At 41.9% G+C, this 13,709-nt stretch overlaps 1 protein-coding gene across 1 annotated transcript; it reads left to right on the top strand.

Annotated features, from left to right (window-relative positions):
* The first annotated feature begins 1,289 nt into the window (after positions 1–1,289).
* On the top strand, positions 1,290–5,627 carry LOC311110732 (hydroxycarboxylic acid receptor 2-like). Its single transcript, XM_084153292.1, has 2 exons — positions 1,290–1,367; positions 4,440–5,627. The coding sequence occupies exon 2, from the start codon at positions 4,535–4,537 to the stop codon at positions 5,543–5,545; it is 1,011 nt and encodes a 336-aa protein (XP_084009418.1). The 5' UTR covers positions 1,290–1,367; positions 4,440–4,534; the 3' UTR covers positions 5,546–5,627.
* The last annotated feature ends 8,082 nt before the right edge of the window (positions 5,628–13,709 follow it).

Here is a 13,709-nt window from a genome sequence, read left to right as displayed (position 1 = left end):
AAAAACTAGTTTACATTGGTGATGGCCTTCACCCCTTGTCATTTCGGACTAGATTATTCTGGTAATAGCTATTTACCTAGGGTCAATTGCGGACCCTCCCTGTTTCGTAATAATTATTACTTTGGTAACTATTTTCTGCCCTCTCTCACTCTCTCATACAAGTTCAAATCATTTTACCAAAATCCATGAAGAAAAATTACTGACCTTTTCCTCGCAGTCTGGATTAAAATGCTTTTTCAAACTTGTTAACGTCTTTATCGTTCATAAAGAGTAATCACCGGCCTGTTTATAACCTTAACGTCGAAGGCCAGGACTCTTTTACGGATGCTATCACCCGCCCGTGCATGGATTTCGGTGTCTTTAGAACGATAAAGATGTATTAAGCTCCGCTTCGAAGGACCAATCTGTCAAGTGAATTTCTATCTCTAATTCAACCTAAGCTTGAATCATTACCAGAGGTTGTAAGGCTCTGGTTTTAATCATCAATGATTCAAGGTCCACAACTCACAAGTCTTATCTGTATTTTTATTCATGGAGAGAGCTCTCCCGCTAAAAACACATACATTCTGTTTTTATACTTCTTGACAAACAAAGGCACTATGCTCCTCCCACCTTTAGGTGGCTTTCTTAAACAGTTCCCGCCTCCTCCTTTACCCTTGAATGTTTAGTACCCCCTCTGTTAGTGGGTTGACACTACATGATAATTTGAATATCGTATACACATATCTACTGTATTTGGGGTGAAATCCTTTAGTCATTATTTTTAATACACAAATTAATCTATCAAATTGTCAGTAATCGCTATGCAGTTGTAATAAACAGAGTGGTTTCTGTTTTCTCCCTACAAATGTGACTATCATTTGAACCGTTTAAGCAACAAAATATTATTACCCCCATCACTGAAAGATACATTGTAGAATAATAGTGAAGACATCAAAACCATGAAATAACACATATGGAATCATATAGAAACCAAAAAATTGTTAAACAAATCAAAATATGTTTTATATTTGAGATTCTTCAAATTCCACCCTTTGCCTTGATGACAGTGTTGCGCAATACAGCATAATGGCAAAGCTGAGCCAGAGGACATTGAAATTAGGGTTTGGTTGTGATTGCAATCTCCCTGAATTGGCTCAGAGATCACACTGTTAGTGATGTCACGCTGGCTCTGGCCAGCCCTCAAAGGAAGTCAGTCTTAAAGTGACTGTCTCAAGACGCTCCTCTCAAAACCAAAAGAAAAGCCTGAACATTGGAAGACACAGGAGAGGGGATAAAATCGATTGAGGACATTCAAAGTCACCAATGGGAGCATAGACTGCTCTTCAACCCCAAATGCAGTCACTCTGACCCCAAACGCTCAACTGGTGAGTAGTGGATATGTGAAAAATTATCACATATACAAATATGAGAAACAACATATTTAAAAACAACATATTTCAAATATGTTGTTTCTCATATTTGTTTCATGTTTCTCATTGTCACGAGCTGATGTGGATGTGGTGTTGGAGTCAAGCGCAGGACACAGAAGCTTAGTCAAACCGACTTTACTTGTCAAACACGACAATACAAAATAACGGGCCTTAAAACAACGGAGGCGAGCGATTACGCATACAGTGCGTCAATACACTAAATACAAGAGAGCAATAACAAATCACCAGCGGACAGGCGGACAACAACACACAACTGCAAACAAAACCAAAGGAAACTTATAGGTGACATAATCAATACATAATACGAAACAGGTGCACCAACAAGACAAAACCAAACAAACATAGAGAACATCAAGCGGTAGCAGCTAGTACTCCGGGGACAACGAACGCCAAAGCCTGCCCGAACAAGGAGGAGGAGCAGTCTCGGCGGAATTCGTGACACTCATCAATTGTGTTTCTCATCAGAAAGGCTATTTCAGCAGCTGTTTCATGAAAAATGCAGTGTTTTCAAGCAAACATAGCAAGTATTTTCATTGAAAATGCACTGAGGGAGGAGTCCATTTTGAGCATAGAAAATACATTGTTTTGCTGTGCAGTGAAGCTGTAAGCATGTTAAGTGAGGCTGGAAAATACAAAGAAGTGAATGGGTGTGTAATCTGTGAATTAAAACTGTGAACATAATTTAATTTGAAAAATGGGTAGTCGCAATTTAGTGTGTAAACACTGTTTCTCTCATTTCAGCAACAAACATGCTTGAGAAGTTGAGAAACTGTAATCTTGCAAATGCATTACGCCACTTACTTCACAGAGCAGGTATTGGTTCTCAACTACTATTCAGCGTTTCCCAAACTATGTGGGGTCGCCAGATTTGAAAATGGGGTCATGAGAGAAACAAATAAATAAAACATAAACAATTGTCAGTAACCGCAATGCGGTTGTAATAAACAGAGTGGTTTCTGTTTTCTTCCTACAAATGTGACTCTATCATTTGAACCGTTTAAGCAACAAAATATTATTACCCCCATCACTGAAAGATACAGTGTATTCGGAAAGTATTCAGTCCCCTTCCCTTTTTCCACATTTTCTTACGTTACAGCGTTATTCTAAAATGGATAAAAAATAAATTTTCCTCATTAATCTACACAAAATACCCTATAATGACAAAGCGAAAACAGGTTTTTAGAAATTTTTGCAAATGTATTAAAAATGAAAAACAGAAATACCTTATTCACATAAATATTCAGACCCTTTTCTATGAGACTCGAAATTGAGGTCATTTGCATCCTGTTTCCATTGATCATCCTTGAAATGTTTCTGCAACTTGATTGGAGTCCACCTGTGGTTAATTCAATTGATTGGACATGATTTGGAAAGGCACACACCTGTCTATATAAGGTCGGACAATTGACAGTGCATGTCAGAGCAAAAAAAAGCAATGAGGTCGAAGGAATTGTCCGTAAAGCTCAGAGTCAGGATTGTGTCGAGGCACAGATCTGGAAAAGGGTACCAAAATAATTATGCAGCATTGAAGGTCCCTAAGAACACCGTGGCATCGATCATTCTTAAATTGAAGAAGTTTGGAACCACCAAGACTCTTCCTAGAGCTGGCCGCCAGGCCAAACTGAGCAATCAGGGGAGAAGGACCTTGGTCAGGGAGGTGACCAAGAACCTGATGGTCACTCTGACAGAACTCCAGAGTTCCTCTGTGGAGATGGGAGAACCTTCCAGAAGGACAACCATCTCTACAGCACTCCAACAATCAGGCCTTTATGGTAGAGTGGCCAGACGGAAGCCACTCCTCAGTAAAAGGCACATGACAGCCCACTTGGAGTTTGCCAAAAGGCACCTAAAGGACTCTCAGACCATGAGAAACAAGATTCTCTGGTCTGATGAAACCAATATTGAACTCTTTGGCCTGAATGCCAAGCATCACGTCTGGAGGAAACCTGGCACCATCCCTACGGTGAAGCATGCTAGTGGCAGCATCATGCTGTGGGGATTTTTTTCAGCGGCAGGGACTGGGAGACTAGTCAGGATCGACGGAAAGATGAACGGAGCAAAGTACAGAGAGATCCTTGATGAAAACCTGCGCCAGAGCGCTCAGGACCTCAGACTGGGGCGAAGGTTCACCTTCCTACAGGACAATGACCATAAGCACACAGCCATGACAACGCAGGAGTGGCTTCGGGACAAGTCTCTGAATGTCCTTGAGTGGGCCAGCCAGAGCCCAGACTTGAACCCGATCGAACATCTCTGGAGAGACCTGAAAATAGCTGTGCAGCTACGCTCCCCATGCAACCTGACAGAGCTTGAGAGGATCTGCAGAGAAGAATGGGAGAAACTCCCCAAATACAGGTGTGCCTAGCTTATAGCATCATATCCAAGAAGACTTGAGGCGGTAATCGCTGCCAAAGGTGCTTCAACAAAGTACTGAGTAAAGTGTCTGAATACTTACGTAAATGTGATATTTCAGTTTTTTATGTTTAATAAATTTGCAAAGATGTCTACAAACCTGTTTTTGGTTTGTCATTATGAGATATTGTGTGTAGATTGATGAGGGGAAAATAACAATTTAATCAATTTTAGAATAAGGCTGTAACGTATCAAAATGTGGAAAAGGTCAAGGGGTCTGAATACTTTCCGAATGCACTGTAAGACTCTCAAGAATGCATATTTGTCTTCTATTCCCTCTACAATGCCCACAAGCCGCACAGGACTCATTAGAACAGTGGACAAGACCTTAAATCAGACTGGGAGAAAATGAACATCATCAATGACACAAAATTATTGCCCGATGATCTTCTTAACTTCCCAATACCTTTCTGATGCATTTGAAGTGGACACAGCCATTTGCTGAGCTCTTACCCAAGCCCATTTTTTGTAACAAAGTGGTAGGCATATGAACAGACTATTGGTAGAAAACAGCTCTTTGTCTGTCTGTCTGTCTTGAATGTATTACCCTGGTAAATTTGACATTAATTTCTCACATTTGCATTGCTTGTGCAGATATCCCCGAGATGCTTTGAAAAGAGGAAGAGGCAGACTGTGTGAAACACACCCATATCTGAGGTTTCCTGGAAGCAAAAAGAATACTCAATCTAATGATGGCTGAAGTAGCAACAGTACCGTACATTAACTCTACTGGAAAACTGAACCAGTCCTTCCACTGCCTGTCCACTCAGGATCTGGTGGCCAACACACTGCCTCCTGTCCTGATTACAGAGCTCCTAGTGGGCCTGCCAGGCAACGGAGTGGCCCTGTGGATCTTCACCTGTCGTCTGAAGACTTGGAGGGCCAACACCCTGTTCCTCTTTAACCTGGTCCTGGCTGACTTCCTGCTGCTCATCTGCCTGCCTTTCCGCATCGACAACCTGTTCCGTGGGAAACACTGGGTGTTTGGTCAAGCTTGGTGCCGGAACAACCACTTCATTCTCGCTGTCAACCGCTATGCCAGCATCGCCTTCATGACTACCGTTGCCTTCGACTGCTACTTCAAGGTGGTCCACCCGCACCACCGCATCAACCACATGACATCTACCCAGGCAGGATGGGTGGCGGGGGTCATCTGGGCGGTGGTGATCTCCCTGCGGCTTCCCCTGCTGGCCACCGACCTCCTCAAGCAGGAAGGCAGCATGTTTCTGTGTCGCAGCTTCAGCTCCTACACTGTGACTCCCCCGGCAATCCAGTTACACTACATGGTGTTCATCTGGGAATTATTCCTGCCCCTGCTGCTCTTGCTCTTCTGCTCAGCCAGGATTGCCTGCATCCTGCGCCAACGGCAGCTGGACAAGGAGCATAAGGTGCGGTGGGCCATCCGGGTGGTGGGGCTGATTGTTGCTGTGTTTGTGCTGTGTTTCTTTCCCGGCATCGCCACAGGGATGGTTTCGCTCTATATCACGAAGTTCAGACCCAGGGACTGTGTGTCTTACAACATGGCTGGGCAGCTCTTCAGTGTGTCTATTGGCTTTACCTACCTTAACAGCGCCCTGGACCCGGTCATCTACTGTTTATCCAGCTCCATGTTCCGAAACTCCCTCAAGAGCTCCCTCAATAAGCTGGGCCTGTTGGAGATGAGGCTGAGCCGACGGGGAAGCATGACCAGCGATGGGTGAAGAGAGTGGAACCCACCTTCTAGAAGGCCCTAATAAGGAGAACAGGAGCAGATTTCATGGCTGTGAATCGAATGGAGACTAGACATTGGAATTTTAGTTGGCTGTGGTTTACAACACCATTCTAGTCACATATCGCATATTGAGCAGCAACTGTCCAGTATAAGGGACACCGATCCCGTAGAGGTTAACAAGTCACATATTAAGTTGCATGGACTCACTCTGTGTGCAATAATAGTGTTTAACATGATTTTTCAATGACTACCTCATCTCTGTACCCCACATATACAATTATCTGAATTGGCCTCAGTCGAGCAGTGAATTTCAAACACAGATTCAACCACAAAGACCAGGGAGGTTTTCCAATGCCTCACAAAGAAGGGTACCTATGTGTATGATGGGTTAAAAAAAAGCAGACATTGAATATCCCTTTGATCATGGTGAAGTTATTAATTACACTTTGGATGGTGTATCAATACACACAGTCACTACAAAGATACAGGCGTCCTTCCTAACTCAGTTGCCAGAGAGGAAGGAAACCGCTCAGGGTATTCACCATGAGGCCAATGGTGACCTTAAGACAGTTAATGGTGACTTTAAGACAGAGCTTAACCCCTTAGAGTCGATTGACGCACAGGTGTGTCTGTAGTGTCTGAATGGTTTGACCTACAAACTATTATGACTACTCTATGGAAAGGGTAGACTCTCACGAACACTTCCCCAAAAGTGTCAGGGGACTCGTCTGAAGTCGGTACCGTCGATGTGCCAACTTCTGTTTGTAGTGTCCAAACCATTAGGGCTACAAAATAATGTGACTCCACCGTGGAAAGGGGAGATTCTCACGAACACGATGGTGTTCTCCATTTTGCTCTACGACTCGTCTGAAGGTAGCCGGTACCGGTTTTAACAAATGTATGGAAGTATTAAGGTAGTTTTGTGTCTACCCAAAAAATAGGTTAAATATGTGTAAAAAAAACGTAACTTATTTCCTGAGTTTGCTTATACAGTGGGGGAAAAAAGTATTTAGTCAGCCACCAATTGTGCAAGTTCTCCCACTTAAAAAGATGAGAGAGGCCTGTAATTTTCATCATAGGTACAAGTCAACTATGACAGACAAAATGAGAAAAAAAATTCCAGAAAATCACATTGTAGGATTTTTTATGAATTTATTTGCAAATTATGGTGGAAAATAAGTATTTTGGTCACCTACAAACAAGCAAGATTTCTGGCTCTCACAGACCTGTAACTTCTTCTTTAAGAGGCTCCTCTGTCCTCCACTCGTTACTTGTATTAATGGCACCTGTTTGAACTTGTTATCAGTATAAAAGACACCTGTCCACAACCTCAAACAGTCAGACTCCAAACTCCACTATGGCCAAGACCAAAGAGCTGTCAAAGGACATCAGAAACAAAATTGTAGACCTGCACCAGGCTGGGAAGACTGAATCTGCAATAGGTAAGCAGCTTGGTTTGAAGAAATCAACTGTGGGAGCAATTATTACGAAATGGAAGACATACAAGACCACTGATAATCTCCCTCGATCTGGGGCTCCACGCAAGATCTCACCCCGTGGGGTCAAAATGATCACAAGAATGGTGAGCAAAAATCCCAGAACCACACGGGGGGACCTAGTGAATGACCTGCAGAGAGCTGGGACCAAAGTAACAAAGCCTACCATCTGTAACACACTACGCCGCCAGGGACTCAAATCCTGCAGTGCTAGACGTGTCCCCCTGCTTAAGCCAGTACATGTCCAGGCCCGTCTGAAGTTTGCTAGAGTGCATTTGGATGATCCAGAAGAGGATTGGGAGAATGTCATATGGTCAGATGAAACCAAAATATAACTTTTTGGTAAAAACTCAACTCGTCATGTTTGGAGGACAAAGAATGCTGAGTTGCATCCAAAGAACAACATACCTACTGTGAAGCATGGGTGTGGAAACATCATGCTTTGGGGCTGTTTTTCTGCAAAGGGACCAGGACGACTGATCCGTGTAAAGGATTGAAGATGAAACGTGGCTGGGTCTTTCAGCATGACAATGATCCCAAACACACCGCCCGGGCAACGAAGCAGTGGCTTCGTAAGAAGCATGTCAAGGTCCTGGAGTTGCCTAGCCAGTCTCCAGATTTCAACCCCATAGAACATCTTTGGAGAGAGTTGAAAGTCTGTGTTGCCCACCGACAGCCCCAAAACATCACTGCTCTAGAGGAGATCTGCATGGAGGAATGGGCCAAAATACCAGCAACAGTGTGTGAAAACCTTGTGAAGACTTACAGTAAACGTTTGACCTGTGTCATTGCCAACAAAGGGTATATAACAAAGTATTGAGAAACTTTTGTTATTGACCAAATACTTATTTTCCACCATAATTTCCAAATAAATTCATAAAAAATCCTACAATGTGATTTTCTGGATTTTTTCTTCTTATTTTGTCTGTCATAGTTGACGTGTACCTATGATGAAAATAACAGGCCTCTCTCATCTTTTTAAGTGGGAGAACTTGCACAGATGGTGGCTGACTAAATACTTTTTTCCCCCACTGTACCTATGGGACTAGTTAGGGACCATCAGTAAATTACACAATGTACATGGGACAGTATTTTAAAAGGTCAATGGCTCCAAATTTCAATGACTTAAAAACCTCAAACCAACCATAAATTGTAGAAATTCATATACAAATATTGAAAGCATTTCATGAGACCATTAAAAGATGTGCAACATTAAAATATTGTTCCATTTACATTGTGTAATTTATTGACGGTCCCTAACTATCCCCAGAGATTTGCCACAGTCGTGCTCCAGCCAGCTGAAGCTAATTGGCAAAATAATTTGGCTGACTCTTCCCACCTGCAAACACACACAAGAGATGCCCACATCAAACCACACCCCAAAACCAAATCACGTTTGAATTCAGTCATGGCCAGTAGCATTTCTTAATTAACCAAATCGAAAACGAGGCCAAATCAGGACGTGCATTCGCCCTTTAAGAAATAAGAGTTAGGCCTACCTGTTTGACAGACAAAATTAGGCAATTGGCTGCTTTCCATAGATTTGTCAGCCAATTCCTCCACCCACTCTTTAAATAGTGTACCTCCGTGTCAGTATTACGTGTTGTTGGAAACTGTCTTATTGACTTTAGTATGTTTATAATTATATAAGTGGCGTAGCAGTAGTGATTAACTTGTGATGGGGTAGATGGAATGACCTACAGTGGCTTGCAAAAGTATTCACCCCCCTTGGCATTTTTCCTATTTTGTTGCGTTACAACCTGGATTTTGGGGGGGTGTATCATTTGATTTACAAAACATGCATACCACTTTGAAGATGCAAAATATTTTTTACTGTGAAACAAACAAGAAATAAGACAAAAAAACAGAGAATTTGAGTGTGCATAACTATGCACGCCCCCAAAGTCAATACTTTGTAGAGCCACCTTTTGCAGCAATTACAGCTGCAAGTCTCTTGGGGTATGTCTCTATAAGCTTGGCACATCTAGCCACTGGGATTTTTGCCCATTCTTCAAGGCAAAACTGCTTCCAGCTCCTTCAAGTTGGATGGGTTCAGCTGGTGTACAGCAATCTTTAAGTCATACCACAGATTCTCAATTGGATTGAGGTCTGGGCTTTAACTAGACCATTCCAAGACATTTAAATGTTTCACCTTAAACCACTCGAGTGTTGCTTTAGCAGTATGCTTAGGGTCATTGTCCTGCTGGAAGGTGAACCTCCGTCCCAGTCTCAAATCTCTGGAAGACTGAAACAGGTTTCCCTCAAGAATGTCCCTGTATTTAGCGCCATCCATCATTTCTTCAATTCTGACCAGTTTCCCAGTCCCTGCCGATGAAAAACATCCCCACAGGGATGGTGTTCTCGGGGTGATGAGAAGTGTTGGGTTTGGCCAGATATAGCGTTTTCCTTGATGGCCAAAAAGCTCAATTTTAGTCTCATCTGACCAGAGTAACTTCTTCCATATGTTTGGGGAGTCTCATGCCTTTTGGCGAACACCAAACGTGTTTGCTTATTTTTTTCATTAAGCAATGGCTTTTTTCTGGCCACTCTTCCATAAAGCCCAGCTCTGTGGAGTGTACGGCTTAAAGTGGTCCTATGGACAGATACTCCAATCTCCGCTGTGGAGCTTTGCAGCTCCTTCAGGGTCATCTTTGGTCTCTTTGTTGCCTCTCTGATTAATGCCCTCCTTGCCTGGTCCGTGAGTTTTGGTGGGCGGCCCTCTCTTGGCAGGTTTGTTGTGGTGCCATATTCTTTCCATTTTTTAAATAATGGATTTAATGGTGCTCCGTGGGATGTTCAAAGTTTCTGATATTTTTTTATAACCCAACCCTGATCTGTACTTCTCCACAACTGTGTCCCTGACCTGTTTGGAGAACTCCTTTGTCTTCATGATGCCGCTTGCTTGGTGGTGCCCCTTGCTTAGTGGTGTTGCAGACACTGGGGCCTTTCAGAACAGGTGTAAATATACTGAGATCATGTGACAGATCATGTGACACTTAGATTGCACACAGGTGGACTTTATTTAACTATTTATGTGACTTCTGAAGGTACAGTTGAAGTCGGAAGTTTACATACACTTAGGTTGGAGTCATTAAAACTTGTTTTTCAACCACTCCACTAATTTCTTGTTAACAAACTATAGTTTTGGTAAGTCGGTTAGGATACCTACTTTGTGCATGACACAAGTAATTTTTCCAACAATTGTTTACAGACAGATTATTTCACTTCTAATTAACTGTATCACAATTCCAGTAGGTCAGAAGTTTACATACACTATTGACTGTGCCTTTAAACAGCTTGGAAAATTCCAGAAAATGTTGTCATGGCTAATAGGCTAATTGACATCATTTGAGTCAATTGGAGGTGTACCTGTGGATGTAGTTCAAGGCCTACCTTCAAACTCAGTGCCTCTTTGCTTGACATCATGGGAAAATCAAAAGAAGTCAGCCAAGACCTCAGAAAACAAATTGTAGACCTCCACAAGTCTGGTTCATCCTTGGGAGCAATTTCCAAACGCCTGAAGGTACCACATTCATCTGCACAAACAATAGTAGGCAAGTATAAACACCATGGGACTATGCAGCCGTCATACCGCTCAGGAAGGAGACGCGTTCTGTCTCCTAGAGATGAACGTACTTTGGTGCAAAAAGTGCAAATCAATCCCAGAACAACAGCAAAGGACCTTGTGAAGATGCTGGAGGAAACAGGTACAAAAGTATCTATATCCACAGTAAAACGAGTCCTATAACGACATAACCTGAAAGGCCACTCAGCAAGGAAGAAGCCACTGCTCAAAAACCGCCATAAAAAAAGCCAGACTACGGTTTGCAACTGCACATGGGGACAAAGATCGTACTTTTCGGAGAAATGTCCTCTGGTCTGATGAAACAAAAATAGAACTGTTTGGAAATAATGACCATCGTTATGTTTGGAGGAAAAAGGGGATAGCTTGCAAGCCGAAGAACACCATCCCAACCGTGAAGCACGGGGGTGGCAGCATCATGCTGCAGGAGGGACTGGTGCACTTCACAAAATAGATGGCATCATGAGGAAGGAAAATGATGTGGATATATTGAATCAACATCTCAAGACATCAGTCAGGAAGTTAAAGCTTGGTCGTAAATGGTTCTTCCAAATGGACAATGACCCTAAGCATACTTCCAAAGTTGTGGCAAAATGGCTTAAGTCAACAAAGTCAAGGTATTGGAGTGGCCATCACAAAGCCCGACCTCAATTCTATAGAAAACTGAAAAAGCATGTGCGAGCAAGGAGGCCTACAAACCTGACTCCGTTACACCAGCTCTGTCAGGAGGAATGGGCCAAAATTCACCCAACTTATTGTGGGAAGCTTGTGGAAGGCTACCCGAAATGTTTGACCCAAGTTAAACAATTTAAAGGCAATGCTACCAAATACTAATTAAGTGTATGTAAACTTCTGACCCACTGGGAATGTGATGAAAGAAATAAAAGCTGAAATAAATAATTCTCTCTACTATTATTCTGACATTTCACATTCTTAAAATAAAGGGGTGATCCTAACTGACCTAAGACAGGGAATTCTTACTAGGATTAAATGTCAAGAATTGTGAAAAAAGTTTAAATGTATTTGGCTAAGGTGTACAGTATGTAAACTTCCAACTTCAACTGTAACTGGTTGCACCAGATCTTATTTAGGGGATTCATAGCAAAGGGGGTGAATACATATGCACGCACCACTTTTCCGTGATTTATTTTCTATAATTTTTTGAAATAAGTTATTTTTTTCATTTCACTTCACCAATTTGGACTATTTTGTGTATGTCCATTACATGTAATCCAAATAAAAATCAATTTAAATTACAGGTTGTAATGCAACAAAACGCCATGGGGGATGAATACTTTTGCAAGGCACTGTATGTGCAATTGTATTTCGCCAGAGGAAAAGTAAACAGGGGCCTGTCCATAAGGGTGGGATAGGAGCCATGTGTTAGAGTTGATAGATCATAAATTACTGTCCTATAACACTTTCATATATCTTAATATGTTTTATATCATTATATTTTATCAGTGATTTATCATTATATTCTCCTAACATATGATTATATTATTTTAGTATGAATAAATGGCTAATTTCTTAGAATATAAATAAGTGTTCCCTCTGTGTATGAGAAGAGCAATTATGTAGTGGACAGGCTCCGTAACCTCAAGCCCTCTCCAGACTGATAGGAAGTCCGGTGAGATGCGTGTAGGAGTACCAAGATTCTGGACTCAAGCTGGAACGATAACTACCTATCCAGCAACAGAGATTCCTAGACACAGAAAGAGGGTCTGTTTGGAAAGGGGGGGGCTAGTCTGAGGTTATAAATATATGTGCTTGTGACTTCACACCTTGTCTTCGCAGCTACAGTGTGGTGAATAAATCTAGCCTGAGCTTTCTTTGGATATCCGTCTGGTTTATCGAACCAGAACCTAGAACCTAACAGTGTTGTGTTGAAACCAGGACTCAAATTGAGGATGTAGCCTATGTGAGGGTATGCCATAGGCCTACCTTTAGTTAAATAAAATGACAAAAAGCATAGGCCTATCCCTTGTTAGCTTAAGATTGCGTATAACTTATTTTTACATTTGTGACTCGTTTCACGAAACTAGGCGTTTGTCGCTGGTCACTACTTCACAGGAGAGCCATTTGAACGAGCCATTTGAACTTTTTTTAAATCAAACTTGTATGCCATCTGTAAATACGAATACAATTGTTAAATTATGAGCCTAGTTGGTTAAGCCACAGAAAAAGACAGCAACCTTCCCACTAGCCATGATTGGCTGAGACAATGAGTGGGCTGGACATGCCGAGAGAGGAGTTTGAATTGGTCTTCCATATAGAGCCTTCTATCTATTTGAGCTGGTCAGTATGTGTAGGTAATCCTGTCTAACTCGACTTTTTAAAAAGTGTATTGTGTAGTGGAGCTGCATAAGTGTTGCTCTCCACTTTCTGGAGGATCGAGTTTTGAAATCAGTGGAATTAGAGTATGATAGCTAAAGAGATGGAGAAAACACCTGTCTCTGGATTACATCTTCAAACTAAGGGCAACCATCCATGGCATCCCTGACAGGGAGACAGATCCATCATGCATGATGTATACAGGTAAGATAGTCTAGCGAGCTACATTTTCAGATATTACACATTTCTAATTTTGACAGAAAGTGGTTTCATTTCAAGTTAAAGTGTACTGTTAGCTAGCTAGCTAACGTTAGCTGGCTGGCTCGCTAGCTAACGTATTTTTTTTATTTTTTTTTATTTCACCTTTATTTAACCAGGTAAGCCAGTTGAGAACAGGTTCTCATTTACAACTGCGACCTGGCCAAGATAAAGCAAAGTAGTGCAATAAAAACAACACAGAGTTACATATGGGGTAAAAAAAACATAAAGTCAGAAATACAACAGAAAATATATATACAGTGTGTGCAGATGTAGCAAGTTATGGAGGTAAGGCAATAAATAGGCTATAGTGCAAAATAATTACAATAGTATTAACACTGGAATGCTAGATGTGCAAGAGATTATGTGCAAATAGAGATACTGGGGTGCAAAAGAGCAAAATAAATAACAATATAGGGATGAGGTAGTTGGGTGGGCTAATTTCAGATGGGCTGTGTACAGGTGCAGTGATCGGTAAGGTG

The sequence above is a fragment of the Coregonus lavaretus genome (assembly GCF_964263955.1).
Source record: "Coregonus lavaretus genome assembly, chromosome: 36".
NCBI classification, from domain to species: Eukaryota; Metazoa; Chordata; class Actinopteri; order Salmoniformes; family Salmonidae; genus Coregonus; species Coregonus lavaretus.
Note: the sequence above shows the minus strand (reverse complement) of the source record. Positions and strands in the feature narration are given on the sequence as shown.